We start from the raw sequence: 27,277 nt of genomic DNA on the forward strand, positions 1-27,277 counted from the left end.
GCGGTAGATGACCTTCGTCACTGGAGAAATACTACCATAATACAAATACCGCTTCAGTGACACCACACCTTTTCAAAATACCAAAGAAAAACACTGAAAAAATACAATAATAAATAACAGGAGACTTCCTTATCGACATGTTAATTTGATCAATGTAAGTTATGGAGTTAATCCCAGTTGAAGTATGTCAAGTTTAAAATTTTACACAATCAGAAAACATTGCTATCTAGAAGAATATTCAGAAACAAATATGGCGTTACTTCCTTAATATTGTGCCCTTTATTTTTGTAGTCAATATGACACTTAGTAATTGAACTGTTTTGACCGGATGCAAGGTACATGATTTATTTTCCATGAATTGTTTTGGGTTTTTTAGATTATGAAAATGGCAGCAAGTAACATTGTTAGAGTAGTTGAGATAATATGAGGTTATTACGAAAATACCGCAAAGGATGCACGAGGACATTGGTGCAGCGCATCGCCCGACGCGAAGCTGAGGGCGATGCGCTGCGCCAATGTCCGAGTGCATCCTTTGCGGTATTTTCGTAATAACCTTATTATTATACCGGTACATCTTACATTCCTGATCGTGGCATCAAAATGTCGGAGTAGTGACCGTTTTCGTGCAATGTCAACAATTTTTCTTCCGATTTTATCGTGCCAGTGTGGGACGCTATCTCTGACACGCTTCTGCAAGTTTTGGAGTGTGTGCACTACACACATACGTACGTACAGAGCGCGCGCGAGACTTGTTCTGGCACTCGTCCAAGGGGTCCCTTGAAACCGTTCTCCAGTGAACGCGCAGATACAGCCGCAGGGAATGGCGCGCCTTGAAACCGTACATGTTACGGAACGGCGCGCGTTTCGTACGGCTTTTTAGCGCACGCTAAATTCTATTGTTCTCGATGGTAGATGTATAATAATTGTAATTTATCATGCATCTTTTAGCCATGAAGATAAAGCAGTGTTGTATAACAACTTATATCAAGATTCTTTCATAGAAGACACTTGTCAACTCAACACAACTTCCAAAAAAAGAAATATTCCCATGTCATGTCCATGTACGTGTGCATAATGAAACCCATTTGTATGAAGATGAAAACTAATATGATATTACACTCACATCTCTTGGGATCACAGTGTGAATGTGTGATATGTTGGCACCACTAGATTTTGAAAGTCTGGCTTTTCAGAGGAAATAAAAGAAAATTCTGTGATACCAGTGAATGTATCCATGCGTGCAGAGAGACTGCTCAGTGTTCAAAATTGTACTCATTATGTTGGTATTCATCTGAGTTTTAAAAAATTATCTCTTTACTGTGAAATCCTTGTCTGTAACTCTATTAATTATTAATTGTCGCTTGTTATACCAACGGTACCTTTACACTAATAGCAGATTGTCATACTGTCTTTTCATACAGGCAGTTGTTGGCATTTATTTGTATTGATTTCCGTTTTACAGAGCCTCTGAGTCAAGTACAATGTTTTCTCTCCTCTGTGATACATTGTTGCAAATGATGAGATCTCTGTGATACATTGTTACAAATGATGAGATCTTGGTACGTTGTTACAAATGATGAGATTCTTGGCCTGTTCAGATTGACGACTTTGCGTCGGCCTAGGTCCGGACCTGGGCCGGGGCCGATGTAAAAAACCAATGTGGACACACTGAGTCGGCCCTGGGCCGACACAGTTTGGTCCCGGTGAGAAGGGGGGTTCAGGGCCGACGCAGGGCCAACTCAAAATTTGGTCCGACGCAAATCGCCTGTGTGGACACGTTGCGTCGGTCCTGGTCCCAGTTGACCAGGCCTCTGCGATGGATTGAAGTTGAACTAGTCACCCTATTCGCACAAAACAAACGACGTTTGAAACTAAAGTTTACACCTATTGAAAGTTTTCAATCCAGTCTTTACATTTTAAGATCATCCCATGTACGCAGAACTTCCCACCAACCTTTGTTCCGCAAACGAGACCATGTCATTCGATTCCACAGTGCACGTAATAGACTAGAGAGGCATGTCAAAAATGCCGCGCACTGGTTATTTCTCCACCGCGGTCTTATATATACCATATGCTCATCCAATAAATAGTGAAGATCTCTCCGATGATTAAAAGGGTGAGTGGTAGTCATATTTGCCCTTCTTGTGCGTAAAAACGCAGGAAAATCATGAACAGTAGAAACAGCGTGCCATTATTCAAATGCGCCATTTTGAACTTTGACAGGTCAGAGGTCACAAAGGAAGGTAAAGTTACGTCGGCCCTAATTCTGGTACCGGTAAGTGTGGACACGGACCAAATTTAATCCCAAAAGGACAATTATTTTGCGTTGGCCCAAATTTCAGTTGGGTTGCCAATGTGAACAAGATAATATTCTCTATAACAGAACATTTCTCATTCTGTTTATAGGATGTAGACTTAATTCACTCATACCACACAACCAACTTAACTTACCACAGTGCCTCTGTATCAAATAAACTTTTGCTAATTGCTCAAAATTATCATCAAACTGTGAAATTGTATTACAGATATGTCAATGTTCTTTGCATCATATTTCTCAAATAGTCATAATAGATATAGGTATAGACAATTTTTCGTGTTGTGAAAAAGATGGCTAGAATCATTCCGTGAAATTCTTTGGATATTTCATCAACCACACATACCATATTGTTGCTGCAATAAAATCTTGATACTGGTATACACATGTACAAATACTGGTACACTAGCAACCAGATATGCTCAGCACTCAATGTTGTGAATTTATTGGTTCTTACTGATATGGAGTAATTATTATGCCTACATACACACATTACATTATGTTTATAGGTACAATGTATACAGTAGATGTTGTATGATAATGTCTTATATGTAAATCTGTTGTTTGCACCATGCAGGAATAGTATGCCAACTATATTTTATAGATGCTGTTTACTGCCAATATAACAATACCATGAAAAATGTTTCCTTGTGGTACAGCTGTCTTTAACTAAGCAATGAATTTCACAGAGAGAGATATTTAAGCAATGAATTCCCAGAGAAGATATACAAGTACCATAGGTTTGACAACGTTTATCAATGTGGCCCATTCATATCATTACCAGATTACATAAGGGGAGAACCATTTGATTTCTGGGGGGGGGGGTATGGAGGATTTTGAGAAAAAAAAAATTGTCGCCAGGTGAGATAGAAGGAAAAAAAAATTGATCCTGCCATGGCCTGAGAAAAAAAAAATTGTCATAACAGACAGAAGTGAAAAAAAAAATTGTCACAATGCACCAGAAATTAGCAAAGTTTTGGAAACCCTATTCTCATGTATTCTTTGCCGGCGCGCCGCCATAGGCGGCGCAAATGTTTTTACCACAAGCAATTCTTATGTTTTTTCCCAGCACTTATGATATAAGCATGCACTACATAGGTCTACTTACACCTCAGTGCACTCAATTTTTTCCTTCCCTTTCCTGACCCAAGAAATCATATTTCAGGATTTCTGTTGCAATATCTCAATGGCATAGGCACTATCTAAAGGGGACTTTTTGACTTCTGTAAATTGTGAAAATTTTAAAACAGAAGACAGGAGTCAATAAACTAGTGTTAAAATAAATATAGTATTCTCTCAATATAAACATATTAGGAAGATGTACAAGTTGACAATGAATAATTGAGGAACAACAAATGTAATGAAATACAAGGGAGAGGGTCACTAAAAAAATTGAAAACTTAAGGGGGCGTTACTCAAAATGTGGAGAGGAAGAAGGGGGGCGGGTTACTCAATATATTTTGGCGAAATAAATTGAAACACATCTCAGATTGCACCATTGCACACATCCATTTCTCAAAATTTTCAATGCGAGAGGGGGGTACCCCCTCTCGTGCTCTCCCCCACCTGGCTCTTCTAACAGTGTTACTGGTAAAAGACAAATTTAAAATACCTATCGGATTGCACTACACTGCACCGTGGCACACATCAATTTCTCAAAATTTTCACAGGATCTAGGACAAAACTGAACTGTTGTGAATTCATCCTTTATTATCACAGAGACATGTTTTCATTTACCTCAGTTCAATGACCATTTTGACAGTTAAACATACCATATTCATGCTTTTCATTAGAAGCTGGCAGCTGGAGAAATGACACAAGAAGGTCACAAATTTTCCGTTCCTGTATATTCATTTATCTTCAGTCTCTGGCAAACAGAACTGTTTTTCACAAATTGTATTGTCATTGTTTGGTTGTTGAATATTGTGATACAAACACTGATCATGCATAAAATGTAAAAAAATATTGCAGTGTTCAATGTCATTTTCAAACAGTTTTACCAAATGCAAAATACCTGAAACTCCTCTCAGATTGCACCATTAAACACATCAATTTCCAAATTTCCAATACGAGAGGGGGAAACCCCCTCTCGTGCTCTCCCCCTTGGGGTGTTCTAACAGTTTCACTTAGTAAAAAAAAATTAAAAAACACCTCTCAGATTGCACCAGACTGCACCATTGCACACATCAATATCTTAAACTTTCCATGCAAGATAGGGGAAAGCCCCTGTGACACTTTCCCCCTAAGCCTCTCACGTGTTCTCCCCCTGTACTTTCAAATTCTGCCCGGTCAGATATCCTAGTGAAAACCTTGTCAGAATACCCATCCAAATTAAACAATATACTATATGGTTAGATACTGCATGAGCTTTTATATCTTTATTTTATTGTGACTTGCAATTTCATTTTGATGGGTTCACCTTTTTTGAACCATCATGAGATAACTGATGATAGTCTAGCAGAGTACATCAGGATTTCAAAGGTCTTTACTGTTAAATTGCTGTATTTTGTAAATTTTACAAATACATGTATTTGTATTTAACTTTTCTAAGTGGGGGGGGGGATCAGTCAAAATTTCAGAGTTAGAGAGGGGAGTTACTCAAATTCATCATGGTTGACGGGGGGGGTGGGGGGGATGGTGTCACTTGAAATTTCTGAGTTTCAGGCCGTAAAAATTTGCATTGCTACTCCATTTGAAAAAAAAAATTGATGCAGCCCTGACAGTAGAAAAAAAAAATTGCTGTCACTGTGACAGGAAAAAAAAATTTGCTCCCATACCCATTTCCTCCATACCCCCCCCCCCCCCCAAAAATCAAATGGTTCTCCCCTAATGTTATTCACTATGGAGTCAAGGGTCAGGGGTTGTGCTACATGTATAGTACCATCTGGCCATATCTATTGTACATTATTGGTCATGTGATCAAATGACTCTACATTTGTGACCACAGTAGGAATAGATTATGTTAAATCTCTAAATTAACAAACATTTATTATTAAATTGTCACATTTTAAGTTTTGTCAATGATGACTGTCAGACATATTATGAACCATGAGGGTTATTCGACATATTCATATAGCACCATGATGTGTATATGTACACTACAAGTTTTGTTCAGTTGAACACTGCATGGTTCCATAGTAGTATTATTGTAGTGCACTTCTTGTCAGTAGCAGTGCTTGCAATCAGTTTAGTGTGCTTCTAATCAGTGTAGTGTGCTTCCAGTCAGTATAGTGTGCTTGCAATCAGTTTAGTGTGCTTCCAATCATTGTTATGTACCGCTACATGTGCTTCCAATCAGTGTAGTGTGCTTCCAATCAGTGTAGTGTGCTTCCAGTCAGTTTAGTGTGCTTCCAATCATTGTTATGTACCGCTACATGTGCTTCCAATCAGTGTAGTGTGCTTCCAATCAGTGTAGTGTGCTTCTAATCAGTGTAGTGTGCTTCCAGTCAGTATAGTGTGCTTGTAATCAGTTTAGTGTGCTTCCAATCATTGTTATGTACCAGTACATGTACTTCCAATCAGTGTAGTGTGCTTCCAATCAGTGTAGTGTGCTTCCAATCATTGTTATGTGCTTCCAATCAGTGTAGTGTGCTTCCAGTCAGTATAGTGTGCTTGCAATCAGTTTAGTGTGCTTCCAATCATTGTTGTGTACCGCTACATGTACTTCCAATCAGTGTAGTGTGCTTCCAATCAGTGTAGTGTGCTTCCAATCAGTGTAGTGTGCTTCCAATCAGTGTAGTGTGCTTCCAATCAGTGTAGTGTGCTTGCAATTACTTAGTCTAGTATGCTTGCAATCAGTGTAATGTGCTAGTCAGTGTAGTGTGCCTTCAATCAGTGAAGTGTGCTTCCAATCCGTGTAGTGTGCCTATCAAGGGATATGAATGTCAAGTTGGAATTAGTATGAATAGGCCAAAAGTCATACAGTATTTTTGTTCAATTTATTTTATAAGAAACTTCTGTTGTCAGGGGATACAAGTAGGAAGATGCCAAGGGCAGAAACTGTACCTTGGGACATTTGTATGGGAATCTTGACTCTAGCAACAATTCTCTGCTGAATTACCAGGGAGAATAATGTTGCAGAATTTTAGAATCATGCTTGAAATCAAAATATTCATACGTGGTATCTTTGGTTTGCATCTAAATTAAATGAATGACATTTGAACTTCAAAGTCAAAGATCAAGATTCATCAGCTTGTTAAAAGTGATGAATATTTTTAGAACAATTCTGTGAGTTGGTTCTCAGTCTCTAGAATTACATGATGTGTTGTTGCCATGGATATGTCCAATCAGTCCTGGTTACCCTATCATATGATGTATTGTTGCCATGCAAACTATGACAATCATGTCTTCGAAAACTTATGAAATTAATATCAGATGTAGTCGTCATTTTTTTGTGAGTGTATTGAAATCTTGGAAAGATCTTTGAAAGGTCAGCCCAATATGATTGCACAGTTGTTTTTTGGACTGTAAAGATCATGGACCGAATTGGTAGGTCTGAAGTATGACCATTTTCATCTACTCTGAAAGCTAGCATCATTTGTACCGGTATTCAAGTAGTTGCTCAGTATTGTTTGTGCCAGTATTCAGGTACAGTTCCTCATTATGTTTATAGTATATTAGTCAGTTACTGAGTTGTTCACCAAGCAGATAGCTTTTACAGTGACACCACTATGTACGTATTCATTCCACTGACACAATCAATAAAAATTCAGATTTTACTGAAATTTACAGTATTGCTTTGATTTCTTCACTAAAGACATTAATAATTCCATAAACATAGGGCACATTTTGCAAGCTAAGTTACTTCTAGAGTTCAAATATATCACCAGAGTAGATAATTTTGTCATCAATGGACTTGTTTCATCCTGTTTTCCAAGTTTTGTGGTTCAACCTTTCACTTTACTTTTGAAAAATGATAGTGTCAATTCAGGGCAGGGTTATTAATGTTGGTCTTGAAATCTCAACATTGAAAGGTTCAAATGAAAAATGGAACAGTGTTGTACCGTCAATGAGGTTACCTACTTGCTTTAATTGGAATGGTGAACTAGATTGAAATGAGTGAAAATTACACCATACTCTGTGCACTATCAATCACAACAAAGCTGCTGCTAGGAGGGTTATACCTTGTGAATAATGAGTCACAAATGATTTGATTCATAATACCAAGTGGTAGTAGGAATCATGAAACAGATGAGAAATGTCCTGGAATGCAAGATTCAGGAACAAAAAGAGAACATAATAGAACAACATCTGGAAGAGCAGATGGAATTAATTACAACGGAATGAAGTGTTTATGTCATACCCTGATCCTAACAATGCAATGGTAATTTTCATTTTGGTTGGTATTAAAATTTATGACTCTTTCCCAAAATAATCTGCTGAGCAGAATTCTCAATCTAATTATCACCAAAACTAAATAATAGTGAATCATAAAAATGAGTTTATGTCAGCACAATGATTGATTAGTATTGGGTAACTCACCTTGCCCTATATTGAAAACATCTGTCAAGTTTGATTGATTGGTGTTCATCGTTGAGTCACCTAGGGTTGCATTAGAATACTCTGATAGTTAATATCATGTAATGCACAATGCTGAATTTACCATGTACATGTACATTTCCAATAGCCACTCACATTATGAAGTAGACATTGTAGACATTGTATCAGAAATAGATCAGTGATATACCGCATCTACAGCTTGCACTTTAGGACATTGCAGTTGCCGTCTTTAAATCATAGAAGACACTACCAGGGATAGCTTTGTACATTTCATTGTTCTCTCTATTCTATTGTTTTGTCCCTAATGGTTGAACCAAGATGCAAATCTTGATGCCATGCTAAAAACAAAATGCTTTGTGATAAATCATATTTGTTGTAGTGTAGAGTTGCAGTTGATGAAATAAAGTAGTGCATCGTTAGTGTCTGTAGAGTGTATTTGTTGAGATGGTACAAGGGCAGTCTGGTATCTTTGCTGCCTGTTTTCAGCACTATCCCTCCAACCACCCAAAATGGATGGATAGGTTCTAGGCCAATACCAGTTTCTCATTTGTTGTTTGAGTATCTATGTTTGTCTCAGTACATGTACCGTATCTAAGGTAGAGATAGCTGAAATATGTTAATTCAATTAAACCCTGATTAAATAGTGGTAAAGGAAAATTGAAAAGACTGGTAAATTATTGAAGTGAAACGATAGTTTTACAGAATCAATAAAACCACTTTGATCAATTACTCAGCTAAGTGCAGTACATTATCATATCACTGCCATACCAGTAGTTCAAGTCATCGTCAAATGATGGAACTGCAGAAATGCGTTCAGACTTAGAAATTTGAAAAATCAGATGTCATTTCCAATGCATACACGTTTCTATTTCTTGGTATATTTTTATTGTAAGACTTTTACAATTTATGTAGATGTATTATTAACCTTGAAAGAATTGTACATGTACCGGTATATGAATAACCTCAATTTCCAAACAGTCTCATGATTCCAAAAGCAGCCAATGAAAACTTGCTTTTTTTCCCTCAGACCTGTTATTAAGGCTGTAAGTACAGTATTATGATATTTGAATATTTCTTCTCTGTTTCAAATGATCAATGACAGTGTTGAGTTTTGGTCATAAAAGATCCTGTTGGACATGACCTTGTAATCTCTGACTGTGCTTGAACCATTTATTGAATCAACAGGAAGTAAAATACCTGATAACAGTGTTTAAAATAATTCGAAGATTAAAATAACTCCAAATACCATTACTGAACAAAGATGAAGATATAAAGTCCATCTTGGTAGCAACAGAGATGTTTTATAATCTGTGACTAACAACAGTAATTTGGTGGCTTAGCTGGATTACATGAAATTTGTCGCTTTCAGTCAATCTTGATGAGTGTAGCATGCTTGCTAGCTGGCTACATTTACCCATAATACGGTACCTGTTCTGATGCCCTCCTATAACAATTATCTGAACCTCTTTGGCTGCTATTTATAGTATTGGAGGAGGCGTGAATGTATAAATGAATGAATAAATCAATGACAAACCAAATCCAATGGAATTGTTAAAGCCCCAGTGCTGCTAACTTTTGATGATAATTTCACCATTTTTATTTTGAATGTGAACCATAATTCCTTGTTCTTCTCCCCAAAGAATGTTCTTATACACAGTATCGAGCTTGTCATACACAGTATCGAGCTTGTCAACTTAGCCCCTATGGTTGTAAAGTGCATTGTTATTGTTCAAAACTGACTTCTGGTCCGGACAAAAATTCAAATGTAAACAATAACCATGCATTTTACACATATAGACGCTAAGTTGACAAGCTAAATAGTGGGTGTTTCAACATTCTTTGGGTAGTAGAATAAGAAGTTGCAATGGATTTATAAAATAAAAATAATGAAAACACCATCGAAAGTTAGCAGCACTGGGGCTTTAATAAGACAATATTTAGATATCAAAATCATGAAGCATTGAGAGTATCATAAATAGAGTTTGATCTGACTTATCAAGAACAGCCCAGTGAGAAAAAGAATAAATACTCAAAATTTTAAATATTTATAACTGAAAATTGTTTGGTGGAATATTTATACCAAAGTGTAATGATCTTGAAATTCAAGGTATCTTTCATAAATCATGGAAATTGCAAGTCACATACCCCAATGCCTCTTGTTCTGATGTTTGTTTTTGAACTTGATATTATTACATTTTAGGACATGTGACAGGTACAAAATAAACAAACTTCAACTTGGTGCAAAGATGATCAATTAGAACTTGTTTACTTTCTATTCTATCAGAGTAATGAACCGAAAATTGGATAAAATGTTAATTAAGTCACATTAATAGGCTCAGAGTCTGTGTACTTTTTTCAAGATGACCAGTCCAAGGTACAAATCATTATTATCAAGGAATAAACCTGTTTAGTATGATATAGTCTGTTTCTACATCAAGGTCAAACTCAACCATGAACTTAATTATCTCTCAAGATATGTGTATTTGTTTTGACAAATGAAAAGCTTCTCTGTACCAACCACATAGTAATATTGCAGGAAATTGCCGCATATTTTAGCTTTGGTCAACTCATTCATAAATAGCTTTACCTGTGTTTCTAGGCATCTTTTTTCAACCTTACTTGAACAACTCAGAGAAACTATTGACATTATTGCTATTCAAAATCATCTATGAATTTAAATAATATATTAATCATAGATTATATGAATGTAAAATAACACTCCACTACTGTACATACCGGTACAATAAGTTTGGTAGTTTGTAAGAGCAAGTTCTAAGTTATCAATATTTACATCGTAGTAGTGTCTTTATTACTCAGTTTGATAAAGTAGCGATTTTGTCATTGTACTTTTCACTTGCCCCAAATCAGTGGGTGTATAAATATCATAACAGAATATTAAAATTGAAGGAATAAACTTTGGCAGAATTTCACATTGATGGTGGAGTGACTGCTGAGCTAGCATACCCCATACTGGTACACCCAGTTAAGCAAAGGTATAAACAAATGCCAAGTCACTAATGGATTGGTCAAATTGTACCTATCTTTCAGCATGTTTCTTGGTTCTGACGTACAAAAGTGACTGAATTCTCAAGTAATATAAACTTGACCAAAACATTGCCTAAGTCATTGCCTATTTCTTTCAGTTTAAACTTCCTCAAAGCTTCTGCTGTTAGTGATACAGACAAAACTTGTATAAATTGTTTATAAGATTCAGGATTTTGTGTACTTCCAAACTAAAGTTGGAAGTACGAGGGGAAAATATGAATACAGGTCATCCTGTTATTTGAATTGCTTTTGTAGTTTTAGGAAGTGAGAACCGATGGAGGTCATCATGTAAGGATATCCTATTTGTATGACCTTTGGAACGTGTTTGATGTCACTCTTACATGTATGACCTTTGGAACATGTTTGATGTCACTCTTACATGTATGACCTTTGGAACATGTTTGATGTCACTGTTACATGTATGACCTTTGGAACATGTTTGATGTCACTGTTACATTGTCTAGGTTCACTGGAGTAAACACAAAATTCATGGTTGTTCCGTTCACGTATGCTGCAGCGGAAACACCCCCTCCTTCCCGTTAAAGAATGTACAATCAATTATAGAGAATGTTATCTAGGACAAGTATTCCAGATTTCATTATTATTGTCAAGAAAAACATATTTCACTAGAGTGTTTTTCTTTTAATTTGTTGATTCACAGTATTTCTTTCAATCCTGATATCTACGAATACAGAAAGATATCACAGCAAAACTCCAACCAGTATGCTGTGATAATTTTTATACAGGGATATCAATGTATAATCCATCACTATTAATACACGTAGATCTCTTGAATTCAAAGTTTTTGACAGTTAAGACAATACCTCAGTAGGACAGGATATTGTTATTTATAGGTAGTTGAAATTGATGAATTGTCAGGTGATCCCTTGCTTTAATAACCTTGTGACACAGCAGGTGAGCAGTACCCTTTAATAGTTTACTGACCATACATACTGGTATTGTCATATGAATTGAGTTTCTGTTTCACTTCGTTTTAACGGTATTGCCCGAATCCACTAACTTTTTTATCACCAAGTGTACGCAGATTTGACAGGTTTGAAGCTATAACTTAACATGTATTATGTTTCTTTGTGGAAATATTGGAATGCGAGCATTTGAGAAGACCCCTCAATTATCAAACCACAGGTCTCGTTTAACATTGCAAGAATAGCAGTGTGTAATGTATAATAAACTAGCTGTAAGGCAGAGTGTAATTTGATTTAGACTTGGTAATTGGTGGCAGGTTTATGCTATAATCAGGTACTTGATAATACTCCCTTGAGTTCAACGGGAAATGATCTGTATTCTCATGAGAGTCGTATTGAAATTCACCATAAACCAGACTGACTGCCTTGGTTGATGTGGGTCAGTGGTTATTTTGGAATGAGATATTATCTGTGGTGTAGGATGAGATATTATCATGGTGAAGGACATTGCTGAGTTTATCTGAAATCTCAACCCTTGATTTATCCGTCCATAATTTTGGGATTGCTGTGAAAACATGGCCATGAATTTTGATGTTTGCGTCTTGTCAGTATTAAGACTGAACTAGTGAAATCTTTTGATGAGGTTGTATGAGATATGGAAAGAGAACAGCAAAGTGATCAAGTCAGGCTTGCTATCATTTCAAGTCAGTAATATTTACTCTGTTGAAATATTAGAGAGCACAGAGATGAGCAAGGGGAAGTAAGGATTTAATATTTTGTATTGAAAGTTTTTTTATTGAAAGATAACAAACATTCTGAGAAGACATTTCAAGTTTTTGGAAGTTTTGATCAGAAAATACATCTTCATAAATAATAAAAATAATATTTTTAACATAGTTTTTTTCACTAATTATTTTTCTGCATTTCATCCATACTCTTAGAAATAATATAAAGTAAATCAAAAGGCACAGTGCATTAGAAGTGTGATTAGTGTAGAATTATTTGTGACCCTTTCCCTTTCAGTAGTAGGTTTATTTAGTTCAGTCTCCATCAGGTATAATTGGTTACTGGTCTGGTGAAAGCATAACAGATGTATCATCCTTATCTTGTCAATGAAGACACAAACACTGTGATTATTACTGACTTAATCTGATACTGATACTGATGGTATTAAATAAATTGTAAATATTCTCAATAGCAGCCCGCTTCACATCAAACGAATTCAACAAATTTTGCAGACAATTACCTCAATCTTGATATGATCACATTCACACCATAGCTTGTCTTTTGTGCTTTGTTCTTTGTAGACATTGGATTCTGACAGAAGTGCCCTGGGCAAACTAAAGAAATCATTGAAAGCAGTATGTAATTCAGGCATTGGTAAGTAAATTCAAGTCTGGTTTTGTTGTATTTCACTAAAAACTACTTGTAGGAATTTCACTCTTAGATCTTCAGGTAAATGTCAGTCTGAGAGTATTTGTTTTAAAATACTCATTTAAGGTAGAACGCACCTCGGGACAGACATTCAGACTCTCAAACTTTTACAATTCTCTTCTGATATACCACATGTGGGGGTTCATTTCAAAACCTTGGTGAAAGAAAACTTTTCAACGCCTTAGTTTTTCGAATTTCAAAAATTTTTATTTTTCTCCATAGAGTTAACACAGGGATGGTAGCCTTTTTGAATTTCTAATATCGTTAAATCTTAGGTAATTTGTTTCTCTAGTACCAAAATTTGCACGTTGACCCCCTATTTTTATTCTTGATTTTGAAAGAGAATGATTGAACTTAGATTCCTTGAGGAAAGTTAGAGCAAAAGTTTTAAGTCTTTCACTTTCGAGGTGCATACTACCTTAAACTCATGATTTACCACAGTTGTATTCCATGCATCGTGTGACTTAAATGCCTTTCCTGGAAACTATAAATTTTTAGTGTGATTGTTTTAATCTCACAGTTCCTTTTGAAATTGTTCTGAAATTTAGAGAAGCTATTTAACTGACAGGACTGAAATGTTTTTGTGATGTAATCTACTGCACAGGAATATCACAGAGAAAAAAATATTATCAATGGAATGCATAACATTCAGGCTGTTCATGCTTTGTACAAATGACCCAGTTCCACCAGAAGTCAAAACACAGAGTTCTAAGCTCAGACATGAGACAAGACCAGCCATTTCTCAGTACCCTCAGACATAAGACAAGACCAGCCATTTCTCAATACCCTCAGACATGAGACAAGACCAGCCATTTCTCAATACCCTCAAACATAAGACAAGACCAGCCATTTCTCAATACCCTCACATTTCAAACAAAAATAATCCCATTATCTAGAAAGTGAACATATTTTCATGTGTGCTTTCTAATTCATATCTTCAACACATGAAATTTGTTAGAAATTTACTGATAAATATTCAGCATTTCCAAAAATTCCACAGTATGACCAGTGCAGCTTTCTGATGAACTCACTTTTTCTACAAAAACATAAACATTCTCCAGTTTCACAAACTGACTATATTTGCGGTAGACTAATCTGATTTCAAGGTTAAACCATGATAGGAGTAAGCAATAGGATCTATTAATAGTGTAAGTGGTCATGAGTTAATTCCCCTGTGACTTTTACAGCAATAGCACCTAAATGATGTTGGTCATGAGTTATTTACCACATGACTTTCACAGCATGGGACCTCCATGTTGTTGTATAACTTGAACTGTGACATTGACCCTGATAGGCCATATTAGGAGAGTCAGTGAATTTGACCACAGTCCTTCCATCATGGAGGCACTGTTTGGTTTTACCTATGACATTGACCCTGATGGGCCCTATTAGGAGAAAAGTTTGCCATAGATAAGAATTCAGCCAATGATTTGATGTTAGACTTCTCTACAAATAAAACCTGTAAGTAGTTACTGCTACCAGTGTAGATGAAATATCCAATGGAACAAGATTATCAATCAGACCCTGATTGTGTGAGAGGTTGATAAAGTATGCTGTTCTTCTTTTCCAGTAAAATAATTGCTCTCCAAAGGTAACACCTTTGAAAATAATGTCTCTTGCAATAAAGTGCTGTGGATAGACTTGTCTAAATTAGTATACAATGTCATTAGGTCAGCGCTTTGTGTTTTGAATCTTGTTGTAATAGAATCCTTGGTGCAAGTTTACAGTCATTATCAACCATTGACCCATCAAGAACACACTCCATATACTAAATGAATACTTAGTTGCTGCATTTTGTCAATTGACTGCTAATCATTGGTGTATAAAACCTCTCTCGCAGCCAGCAGTAAGCTTGACTTGTTGACATGAACAGTGACATGACAGTGTAACAGAAGATGATATGAGCTACCATAGACCATAGACCTACAGTATGGTTCAATCAAAATAGATTTGAATTGTATCATATAACCTTATTTCATACCATGTAGATTGTTACAAGCTTCCAAAACACAAATACTGTAAGATCCTGATATGTCAGTTTCATGTCACGTAACATAGCCTCTTATAGAATACTTAAGTAGGTATTTTCTACTGTTCAACAATATTATCTCTGAATCTGAACTGAATTTTACAAAATATCCCCAAACCTAGTCTGCTCATCACTGTACTACCTTACCACAAAGACATCAATAAACAAATTACATTTTGCCAGTTTTCAATGTTGAATCATATTTATTGTCATTCCCACCTGACAATATATGCCAATAAAAATAACAACAGACCAATTGGTTATTTCTGAAATAAGAAGAAAGGCTGTTTTATGTCAGTCTGCAAAGTGTAGACAAAAATTAGTCACAACTTTGTTGATCACATGGTCATGTAGACTAAAACATTAGCATGACGTAAAACTTTCTCACAAGTGACCTGCAAACAACTTCATCTTCAGTTAGATTCTCCTCTCTCGTCTCTCAACTTCAAATCCAATGTGTACTCTGTGTGTACAGATGTAAACAATCAAATGTCTTCATCTTGATTTTGTCAGAGCATGTGAGCAACGAAACCTTGTACGCAGAGAATCTTGAAAAGCTTGGTACGATTTCTTTGACAAGAGAAACAGAACCTGATATTGGCGCTGCATTCCTCAAATTCTCTGTGGTAACCAAGGAGTTATCAGCAGTTCTTAAAAACATGGTAGGTATTTAGGTGACTGAAGGTAGCTTGAAGTGCATTTGTTATTGTGTTGAGCTAATAAATTGGTGAGAAAATGAAATGAAAGGTTTTCAAGTCAGCACTTTACTAAATACTATTTGTATGCCTTGTCTGGTTTTATTTTGATTCAAAAACCAATGTGATAGATGATAAAAATCTGATATCAAGACATCTGTTCAAAATGCAAAATTTACAGTCCAAAATTTTATAGCAGATATAGTGTAGACAATTTGATATTATATTGATGTCTTCAATGGTAGAATTTAAACAATATCTTGGTGTAAAAACTTAATTCATTGTGAATGTTTGTAATAGAAATGTTTGTAATAGAAATGTTTCCTAATTCTGTAGTTTACTTTCCTTATTCTTTTCCAGACACAGAATTTTCAAAACATTGTTTTATTTCCGTTGGATTCTCTGTTGAAAGGAGATTTGAAAGGCCAAAAGGGAGACTTAAAGAAATCCTTTGACAAGGCTTGTAAAGATTATGAATCCAAATAGTAAGTGACGAATGTTTTGAAAATCACAGTGTAGTTGATAAAAGCTGTATTGACAAATTGAATTCTGGCTATTTTGATATGTATGGGAAAGTAGAACGAGGAAGTTTATTTCAAAAAGAGGAGTAAGTCAAAAGTACATCAAGCAAAGCTTAGATCAAACTTTAATATATGGGAAAGACTTACCTTAACCTTAATCAGGAAGTTACACCAAAGTCATTTTATAATATTCATTCAAAATCACATCAGTCATTTGTGTGCATCATTCAATGACATTATCACAGACAGGTATCAGTATAATCCCATGATTCCAGATAGTTTCTGCAAACTACTTACATTTTAGGGGAAATTCTTTTGATTGAACTTTTGATCTGTTGTAGGATTAGCTAAAATTGAGAAAAGTAACCTTTGAGACTTGCTGAACCATTTAGACTCACTGATTTTCCAATTTCTGCTTTCTTCTTTCAGTTTGAAAATTGAAAAAGAAAAGAAACAAAGTGCAAAGGAAGCTGGTACAATCAGATCTGAAATCTCAGGACCAGAGGTGAGCTGTGTTTGTGTTTATTATGAATTCTAAAACAGAATAAACTTTGGACAGATTTTCAAAACAAAGTTTTCAAATATTTTTCCATCCATTTCAAGGATAGACTGGTCCAGTGACAAAATGGAATTAAATCTGAAGACGACCTAATTTTTATGTGCAGAGTGTTATGACAATGGAAAGTGCTGTAATCGTTTCAAATATTGTCATACAAATTTAAAAACCAAAGAGACAAATAATCAACCAACAAAGCAAGAATTGTTCTACAAAAAACAGTCAAATTTGATATTTACTAGTTCACATAAATTGATACAGTGTGATTTTTGTCCTGCCGTTGCATTGCAGATTGCTGAAGAAATGGAAAAAGAGAGAAGGATGTTTCAATTACAGACTTGTGAGGTAAGAATTTAAATTTGCAAATATCAATGCAGTAATCTGTTGCCATGGTGATAGCCCAACAATTCCATGTATCATAGTAATGTGTGTAATTTTCCCAGATTAATGGTGTTTTTTACATTCAACATTCTCATCTACAGGCATGGGCAGTACCCATAGCAACCATTTCCTTATCCATGACAACTGCATCTTTCTTTGTCAATTTGATTTTCTCTCAAATATTTGCCATTTGCCAAGTAATTCCTTTGTTACTTACGACAACAAAATCTTGTTTTTGTTTATGTACTTGTTTTTCATAGTTTATTTAATTATTTTTGATTCGGCAGTATCTGATCAAAGTCAATGAAATCAAAGCAAAGAAGGGGGTGGACCTGCTTCAGCATCTGGTAGAATTTTCTCACACTCAACACAAGTAAGTCCAAAACTTCTGATGCTGTGTTAGTCGTTTTATCATTCAAACCATCTAATCATACAGATTATCTTATCATACAGATCATTTTGTGTTTGTGTTATTGTTGAATACAAACTCTGTTTTATCAACTGTTACAAGATTTCCCATCCTTCGAAGCGTAATAGGCAATTGTCAAATTATGAAGAAGTCTACGGTACGTCGAGCATGTTCACAAAGCACAAAGATATCATTCATCTATTAGAGAAGCACTCAAAGTTACAAATTATGTACAGCCTCGATATATCACCCATTTTCAATCTGGACATTTCAAGAAAAAAAAGTGAAATTGTTGTTAGTTTATAAAGTAGTGTGATTTAGATGTTTTTAAACATCATTGAAGAAGACACAACATCCAGTCAAGAATCTTTCAGCTTTCTAAATCCCTTTTGTGATATCCAGACCCCTCTATACCAGTAAATAATAGTTATACCGTACTTTCATGCTGAGTGGGTAAAAACAGCTTTTTCTTCTCAATGAAGTTTTTTCTTAGATGGGATGAAGACACTTCAACATTTTAAAAGTTATGTTGAAGAATTGACTTCACAACTGCAAAACATAAAACAACAACAAGATGATGAAAGGCGAGAACTGACAGAACTACGGAACAGACTCCGAGGAACATTAGCAATGGAAAAAGAGGTGTGTTTGACTATGATAGAAGCTCAGTCACTGTGTTGTGGTAATGACAGAATAATTACATCACCGTAGAAAACCAGATTGAGCCGAGAGAATTATCAGTGTTAAACCAGTCTCACTGGATTCCATCTGTCGACGATGTCTGTTTATTTCCTAACACACTTTAGTCCAAGCTTCATAGCTTGATTACTTGCATAGTATAGTTGCTGTTGTCTTTTTCCAAATTCAGCAACTATTTCAATATTTTCATCATGAATATCTCTTCACATGATTGACATAAGCTATCGTGCATAAAACTGTTTTTAAACAGTTTTATCGAGTTTATTTATGTAACTGGCAACTGTGTTGTTTGTTGATATTACAGTCACAAAGCAGCAACGGTGGCTATGCTCTGCATCAGCCTAAAGGCAACAAAACACACGGCAGTGAAAAAGATGGATATCTACACAAACGCAGTGAAGGAATTCGTAAAGTTTATCAGAAAAGAAGATGCTGTATACGCAGTGGTTATCTTTTCATTGCACATTCCACTTCAAGTAAACCACCAGTTATGTTGAATTTACTTACATGTCAGGTCAAATTAGCTCCAGAAGATGGCAAGAAATGTTTTGATCTTATCACAAGTAAGTCTTGGAGCATGTCTGAAACTTCTGTAGTTTTACAATAAAAGATTAACCCCTTTAGCACTGTAATTTTTCCCGCTAAAATATCAGGGCAAGATTTTACTAATTTTTATGAATTTTTCTGTTATTTTTTTGCTCACGTGTTGACACACATGGGCATATGTCGCAGCGATGTGTGTCTGTCTGTGTGTCTGTCTGTGTGTCTGTCTGTCTGTGTACTCAATATCTCAAAAACGGCTCATCAGATCAGAATCAAATCTGGTACATAGGTTTAGTTTGAAAATGGCAAGAACTGATTAGTTTTTGGTGGGTGTGGCTTGCTTACTTTTTGCTCATTTGCATAATTAGTGATTTTAGAAAAAACTGATATATATTACAACGACCACACACAATTTGATGAGATTCGCTCCAAATGTTGATCACACCAATATATCAGCTTTGAAAGATATTAAGGGTGACGTGAAAGATAATTACTAATTTGCATGTTTAATGAAATTTCCTAATTAGGAGTATATATCTGAATTTGCTCGATCAAAATTGACGAAACTTGGTATGCATATTGAAGATACTATGATTTAACCTTATTGAAAGTCATTAAGCATTTTTACTACATCCAAATCCCAATTTGCATATTTAATGAATTTTTGAAATTAAGGATATATATTTGAAGTTACATGACCAAAATTGATGAAACTTGCTATGTGCATTGAAGATACTATGATAGAACATTATTAAATGTAATTCAGCATTTTTACATCAGCCAATTCCTAATTTGCATATTTTATGAACTTTCCTAATTAGGGGTATTTATCTGATTTGACAACCAAAGTTGATGAAACTGGCTATGCACATTAAAGATACTATGATAGAACATTATTGAAAGTCACTAAGCATTTAAACTTCAGCCAATTCCTTATTTGCATATTTAATGAACTTTCATAATCAGGGATATTTATCTGTATTGACTAAACCAAAGTTGACAAAACTTGCTATGTACATTAAAGATGCTACGATACGACATTATTGAAAGTCATTAATCATTTTTACTTCATCCAGCTCCTAATTTGCATATTTAATGAATTTTTGAAATTAGGGATATATATTTGAATTTACATAACCAAAATTGATGAACTTGCTATGTACGTTAAAGATACTATTATGTAGGCTAACATTATTGAAAAGCATTAAGCATTTTTGCTTCAGCCAATTCCTAATGTGTGTATTTAATTAACTTCTTAATTAGGGATATATACTTTGATTTATTTGATCAAAGTTGGCATAACATGCTATGTACACTGATGATTATACCTGGTTATACCAATATTGGAATCATTTCACACGTAAGTTTTCATGTCAGCTAATTTATAGTTTGCATATCTAATGAGCTTTCAAAGTTTGGAATATATAGTTTTTAGGACTTGACCAAAGGCAATTAATTACACTTGCTATATAAAGTGGTGATACAATGACAGCAGTCAAAGAAATTAATTATTTTTATTTCAGCTAATTACATATTTGAATACTTAATGACCTATAGAGTTAATCTGTGGTGAATATTTGTTATTATGTTGATCATAATTATTTCAATGAAGTTGCAAACATGTGGCAAAGGTTCAAATTTACACATAACTCAATATATAATGAAACACGTGAGCATTTACAGTTCATATCTGGTTATAGTTTTGCACAAATGGACATAACTTTTCATAGGCTTCAGTTTTTGACCAAAACTTTGGGAAAAATCTGAAAAAAAATTGTCTAGATCTGAAAAAAATTGTTGGTGTTATATTCTATAAAGGTAACAAAAATCAACTTTGGCACTCAAAGGGTGAAGTCATATGGGATATCTTTATCACTTTAGTGCATCAAATATTGTGTTTGTCAACAAATAATCTATCATCAACAAATAATCTATCATCAACAAATAATCTATCCAATCTATCATCTATCATATACATATATATATATATATATATATATATATATATATATATATATATATATATATATATATATATATATATATATATATATATATATATATATAACCCTTTGAACCCGACTCGGACAAAAATGTCCGCATGATGTCATAGGTCACCAGGGGGTCAGGGTGCATAGGGTTAAGAATGAAGAATATTCATGTACCCATGATCTTGTCATTTTGATGATTCTTTTTAATGTTAACAACAGTTTCTTGCTCTATACCAAAGCATGTTGAGTGAGATACACAGTATTCAGCTTGTGAACTCAGCCTGTATATTTTTAGACTGCAATGTTACTATTGACAAGTGAATTCTTGTCCAGGTGGCAGTCTCTCCACCAGCAGACTGAAATTCAATGGTAAAACACCAGCAGTTGACTGTACATGTATGAACCCTGCATTGACAAGCTGAAGAGTGACAGTTTCAACATGCTTGATAGGGCAGAACAAGAACTTGCAGTTGACATACGATAGTAAACCAGTGAAAAAACCATTGAGAGTTACAAATACTGTTGCCTTTTAGTGTGATGGTAAATGGTCTGTGATGTGGTTTGATTAGCGCCGCCTAGTGGTAGCTATTTATGTTAGAGCTTGAGGTAATATAGTCAGAGGAAAGTTGATACTATTCTGATTGAGTCAACAAGGGGATGTCATTGCTAAAATATTAAGTTTGTCAAGTTTGTCATGTGCATTCAAAACTATCATTGCTATATCAAATGTTCAATTCAAGTCATATTTCAAACACAGGCAGGTTGTTAATGACAGAATGTTTGTTCATCTCATGGTAAAGGAGATATATAACATGAAATATTTGAATCCCTTGTTTTGTACAGGAAACAGGACGTATCATTTTATGGCAGAAACAGAGGAAGACATGGAAGAATGGATGTCAGTTTTGAACAACAGCAGAGAAGAAGCTCTACGCAATGCATTTGATGATCCTAATCAATCTAATAAACATCTAGAGGCTAGTAAAAGTGTACGAGAGTTAACACATAGCATTGTGGAAGAAATTAAACGAATGGAAGGAAACAATATTTGCTGTGATTGCAATGCTGTTGGTAAGATGAATAATGATCTCTATTCAAAATAGTGTCAGCTACTGGTACATACACAAATCAGTTGCTGGGTGGCATTTGTATGCATGTCTGTAATGCCTGGTAATTATCTTGATGCACAGTTTACTGTAACGTCAATCTTCAATGTAAATCTTTCCTTCATTGGAGTATAACCCCACACTCATGTATAGGCTCTTCCACTACTCTAAGGGGATTTTCCAAAGTACCCATGCCCTAGTTTACCTCAAATATAGAAATTTTGCCAAAGCATAATGGATCATTACAGTTAATAAATTACTTTTCAGACTAAAGAATCAAGTAAGAGGTGTTAAAATAATGCAACATTGTAGTTGCCATGACAGTACCATAAGGAAAAGGGCGTGCTTTTCCTGTATCTCATGATTATTTGTCTCTCTATGTCCCCTGTTGACTGACAGAACAATCCTATTCTGACATCACATGCCTGACATCCCTGAACATGCAATTTCATTTATTTGAAGCAATTTATCCTTTCATCTGTAAAGAGTTTTGACCAGTGACTATTACAAATTTCACTGTTATGTTGTTGTTTTCACAAGATGCTGACCGTTTCATGTTGGAAAGTAGAATTGTTTTTACTTGCAGCCAATGCATGTTCACTCTATGCATACATGATATCTTTGTTCCCAGTTTACTTTTTACTTCAAGATTGAATTCAAAATTGAAATTTCACCAAATTGACACTTCTGTATCCAGGGATTATGTAATTAGCTTGATTTAAACTGTGGTATAAAATACTGTCAGTTAGGCAGGGAAATCATTGATGAGTTTTTCTGTCTGTTGGCTTTATTAGTAGTGTATCAATATCAATTTGATCATGGCATGCTAACTCATGGTATTGTGAGGCTAACTCATGGTATTGTGAGAATATTCAGTCAAATCTTGTCAGTGTATTTACTGTTCTTTTTAATTTCTTTGGATGTAAATACATTTTTGAAAGTGATTGAAAATGTGTATCTAATAACTTTGCATAAATTAGCATAAATTAAACATGTTGTACAGAAAACACTGGTTTGTTTGAGTATAAGCCCTTTCCCCAGTATAACTGCAATAGCGCTGATCGCAAATGACGTCACTGTTCTCTCTCATTAATATGCATAAATAAACATTTGTCCGCATTTTTCGCGTAAACGACGAAAATAAAACCTGCGAGTGTTAGAATGCTATTTAGCGTCACACTTATTCGTATGAATTGATGACTGAGACTACAAGCTGCAACAACAGCCATGCATACAACGACAAAATTTGTCTGAATTTCAGCATATTTGTCCTAAAGTCTCGCGCGTGCAGCTATATTTATTAACAAACCCGAAATCGCGATCAACGCTATTTCTTGTTCTTGAACAAAGATGGTTATACTTGGACAAGTATGGTACCAATCAAATCTTTAGTAAAACAGAGGATTTAACAAAACTGACTGCACCACAATAATTCATAATTTCTGTCAATCAGCAGTTTTTGTTTTTCTGTAGCCTGTACATTGATACAATATAATTATTTTAATCTCATTTGTATTTTGCACAGACCCCACCTGGTTATCAACCAATCTTGGTATACTTACATGTATAGAATGCAGTGGTGTGCACAGAGACATGGGTGTCCATATATCCAGAATACAGTCACTGACTCTAGATGTGCCTGGTACATCACAGCTACTGGTAATCTAAACTTCATTTGCATACCAATGATATTTGTCTGGTTATTTTACATAAAACTGCACACAGAATTCTCTTTCACTAAAGAAAATGTCGCATGTCAGAAATTTCAAGAAATTTCCAAATTGACCAGAAGAGTTTGGAAATCTTAAAAATTTGAGGGCATAGTGTCTTTACAACTCTGAATTTCCTTTTACTTCAGTTACAATGAATATTACAACCAATACCAATATGTGGGAAAGGTTTTGATGATACGTTTAGTATTACTCTACTTTAATATGCAATAGAATTTGAAGTTTTTTTGAAAGAAACTTAGCTTCATCAACATATTGCAAAACAGGTAATTTTGCCTTCAAAATTGATATCTTTAATCAAAAGAAATTTTCTCAAACTGGCATTCCTGTCATTTTTGTGAAGCATGTACAAGTTTTCTATGCTCCTGGTAAAAGGTTTGAAAATGTACAATTACTAATGGAAGGACATGACAAATGTGTAATTCATCTGGAATATCCTGGAATATCAATCCAGTTTCAAAACTGTCAGACTTTACACACTGTCAAGAATGTGTTGAAGATTTCCTCACATTTACTATATACATGCTCCTGGAAAAAACTGCAGAAAAACACTTTTAAGATTTCATGAATTTTCTGTAAGTTGATAGACTATAAGATTCTTTGTACCGGTACAGAGGATTTCAGTTCAAAAACATATGACATCATTGATCTTTTTTTTTTTCCCCAGTTGGCAACTTCCATTGGTAATAGTATGTTCAATGATATTATGGAAGCATCATTAGATTACTCACAAGATCCACCAGTGAAACCAATGGTTGTAAGTTCTATGTACGTGTCAATTATACTATTCATATTATGACAGAACAAATAATATTAGCAGAGGATTATGGTATCAAATCTTGACCTTCAGTCCAAACACATCATTAAAGACCAGTAACTCTAACTTTTGATGATTTTTTCACAATTTTTGTTTTTAACGCCAACCATAACTTCTTGTTCTACTGCCCAATGCATGTTGAGATACAGAGCATTCAACTTGTCAACTCAACCTGTACATGTATAAACTGCGTTGTTATTGTTGACCTGTGAATTCTGGTCCTGACTAGATTTCAATAAAACAATAACAGTGCATTTCACACATATAGAGGCTTTGTTGACAAACTTAATGGTGGATGTTTCACCATGCTTTTGCGGGTAGAACAAAAACTTACAGTTTACATGCACAATACAAATGATGAAAAAATCATCAAATGTTACAGTTACTGGCCTTTCATTCAGTTTTCCTCAAGCTAAATTGAATTACCGATACATTACCTTCATTTATATTCTAAACAGTCTGTTCAATTCAACTCTGTTCTCTTTAATTTCTTAAATAAAAAAACAAGGCTTAGGGGAAACAGTGTTACAGTTTGCCATAGCAATACAAATCTGCGTTATTCAATTTGCTTTATAACAATCATTTTCAGTGTTCCCACACTATAGCATGTCACACCCTCAGGACATTCACATATATTGCTCACATTCACTCAAAGTTGGTGCGGAGAGATCAATCTTTCTGTTGTAGAAGTCTGTTAATGTATGATCATATTATTTGTTGTAGGGACCAAAGAAAATCCTACATCAAGGCCAAGTACGAGCAGCATGCTTTTGCTCAAAAGATGAATTACAATTCAGAAGATATTCTTCTAGATTTGGAACAAGCTGTCGTAACGGGAAACATGACACTATTATTACAAGTATTTGCAAGTGGCATCGACCTCATGTCACCATTACCCAATCATGTGAGTATACCTGATGTCACCTTGTGGGGGCGCTGTTTGATGCTTCGAAAATACTGGTACCATGTACTGATATGTGTCGCAGTGCAGGTAGTTTCATGTTACATTCAAATTATCCAAAGAGTCAACCTGTTCATTGTCATTCATCAGGCTTCATTTAATATTGATTTTGTTGAAAGATCAAATAATTTATTCTGTTGCAGGAAAGTATAGTTTACAATAATTCTTTTCAAGCAAGTGTCCAAAAATCTGTATAGAAAAGAAGGAATTTGAAAAATGGTGCTGGTTTTCCACAGGTTTAATTTAAAATGCATGTTTGCAATAATTTTTCAGATTATATGACATTCAGTCAGAAACAACAGTTTTTCCAATTCAGAATCTTTCTATATTAGCGCATTTGAATTCTGCCGGACATCAAATCATAGAAAAGACAGCAACATTGTGTTCAGTATCTGTCCTGTGACAATGACATTGTCTAAATAATTTGTATCATTTTAGGATTACCTACCCACAATTTTCATTTTTCAAATTTCTGCTCAAACTGTGAACACTATATCCTTTGTTTGCTGTCATACATTTTTTTTTCTGCATGAATTTACATCAAAGATATTACTACTAGCATGAGACACAGTATAATTGACATTCCTCCAATGAAACTGCCCCAAATTATGATAGATGTTGCTCATGATTAAACACAGATAATATTTATTTCTATTTTTATTTCAGGTCAATGGGAGTACAGCACTTCACCTGGCTATAGAAAGACAAGACTACCGTAATTTACAACTAGTTGACTTCATTGTACAGAATTCATCACATCTGGAAAGACCTTTGAAAGATGGCACAACGGTTTTACATTTGTGTGCACAACTAGACAGAACAGAAAGCCTGAAACTCATTCTGAAAAGTGGAGTCAAATATAACATTGGTAACTATTCATGTCTAATATTATCCTAGTCTTCAAAATATTCATGAAATAGTAAATCCAGTGAAACACTCTCAAAGAGCCATAGACTGTGGTATTTCATTCACAGGTCATGAGGATTGTACAACAAGCAAACTTTGCACTCCATAATGTACTGGGTTTACCCTTGTTCATTAGTCATACAAAGTCTGTTTTCATCCGTTATGGGCTGGGAGGTTGGACATTCTTACTTAATTTAATAATGTCTTGACTTTACCTTTTCCAAGACGGAAAAACTTTACTTTTGATTTGAAGATTTGAAGCTTTTATTCTGTTGGGATGAGTTTAGTTCACCCTCACTTTACAGTGTGTGTTTTACCTTAAATATTTCATTGTTCTTGATTTGTCAAACATCCAAATGAATTATTTGTTTCTGTAGAAAATAACAATGGTGAGACACCTCTAGACATTGCTATCAATAGAGGACATCGACAGTGTGAAGAATTGTTACGGCAAGCTGGCATGGGAAAATATGGACAGTGTGAGAATGTTAACGTTGAATGGGGATTTTCAGAAATTGATGGAATGGATGATGCTGTAGAATTCAGTGATGATGATGAATTGGAAGAAAGACACAAGGTATGGTTTCAAAATTTGTTCTCTCAAGACAGTAGATTTGTAAACTTTCCAGTGTGAGTGGTTTAACAAAATTATGTTTCATTTTTACCATGGCCAGCATGAGCTCTCATCCTGTCAAAACAATACATTGGCATGACT

The 27,277-nt window shown here is 34.9% G+C and overlaps 1 protein-coding gene across 1 annotated transcript in view; it reads left to right on the top strand.

The window, feature by feature from the left end:
* LOC139115080 (arf-GAP with SH3 domain, ANK repeat and PH domain-containing protein 2-like) overlaps window positions 1-27,277 on the top strand; it is a 63,037-nt gene that overhangs the window by 25,379 nt on the left and 10,381 nt on the right. The window contains exons 2-15 of the mRNA XM_070676965.1: window positions 13,092-13,164; window positions 15,761-15,909; window positions 16,303-16,427; window positions 16,893-16,968; window positions 17,311-17,364; window positions 17,688-17,773; window positions 18,292-18,451; window positions 18,813-19,071; window positions 21,886-22,113; window positions 23,674-23,807; window positions 24,546-24,646; window positions 25,419-25,599; window positions 26,323-26,524; window positions 26,940-27,139. Of these exons, the coding sequence (XP_070533066.1) occupies window positions 13,092-13,164; window positions 15,761-15,909; window positions 16,303-16,427; window positions 16,893-16,968; window positions 17,311-17,364; window positions 17,688-17,773; window positions 18,292-18,451; window positions 18,813-19,071; window positions 21,886-22,113; window positions 23,674-23,807; window positions 24,546-24,646; window positions 25,419-25,599; window positions 26,323-26,524; window positions 26,940-27,139 (2,028 nt within the window). The remainder of the gene's footprint in view (window positions 1-13,091; window positions 13,165-15,760; window positions 15,910-16,302; window positions 16,428-16,892; window positions 16,969-17,310; window positions 17,365-17,687; window positions 17,774-18,291; window positions 18,452-18,812; window positions 19,072-21,885; window positions 22,114-23,673; window positions 23,808-24,545; window positions 24,647-25,418; window positions 25,600-26,322; window positions 26,525-26,939; window positions 27,140-27,277) is intronic.

Source organism: Ptychodera flava, chromosome 17 (genome assembly GCF_041260155.1).
Source record: "Ptychodera flava strain L36383 chromosome 17, AS_Pfla_20210202, whole genome shotgun sequence".
In the NCBI taxonomy this organism is placed as follows: domain Eukaryota; kingdom Metazoa; phylum Hemichordata; class Enteropneusta; family Ptychoderidae; genus Ptychodera; species Ptychodera flava.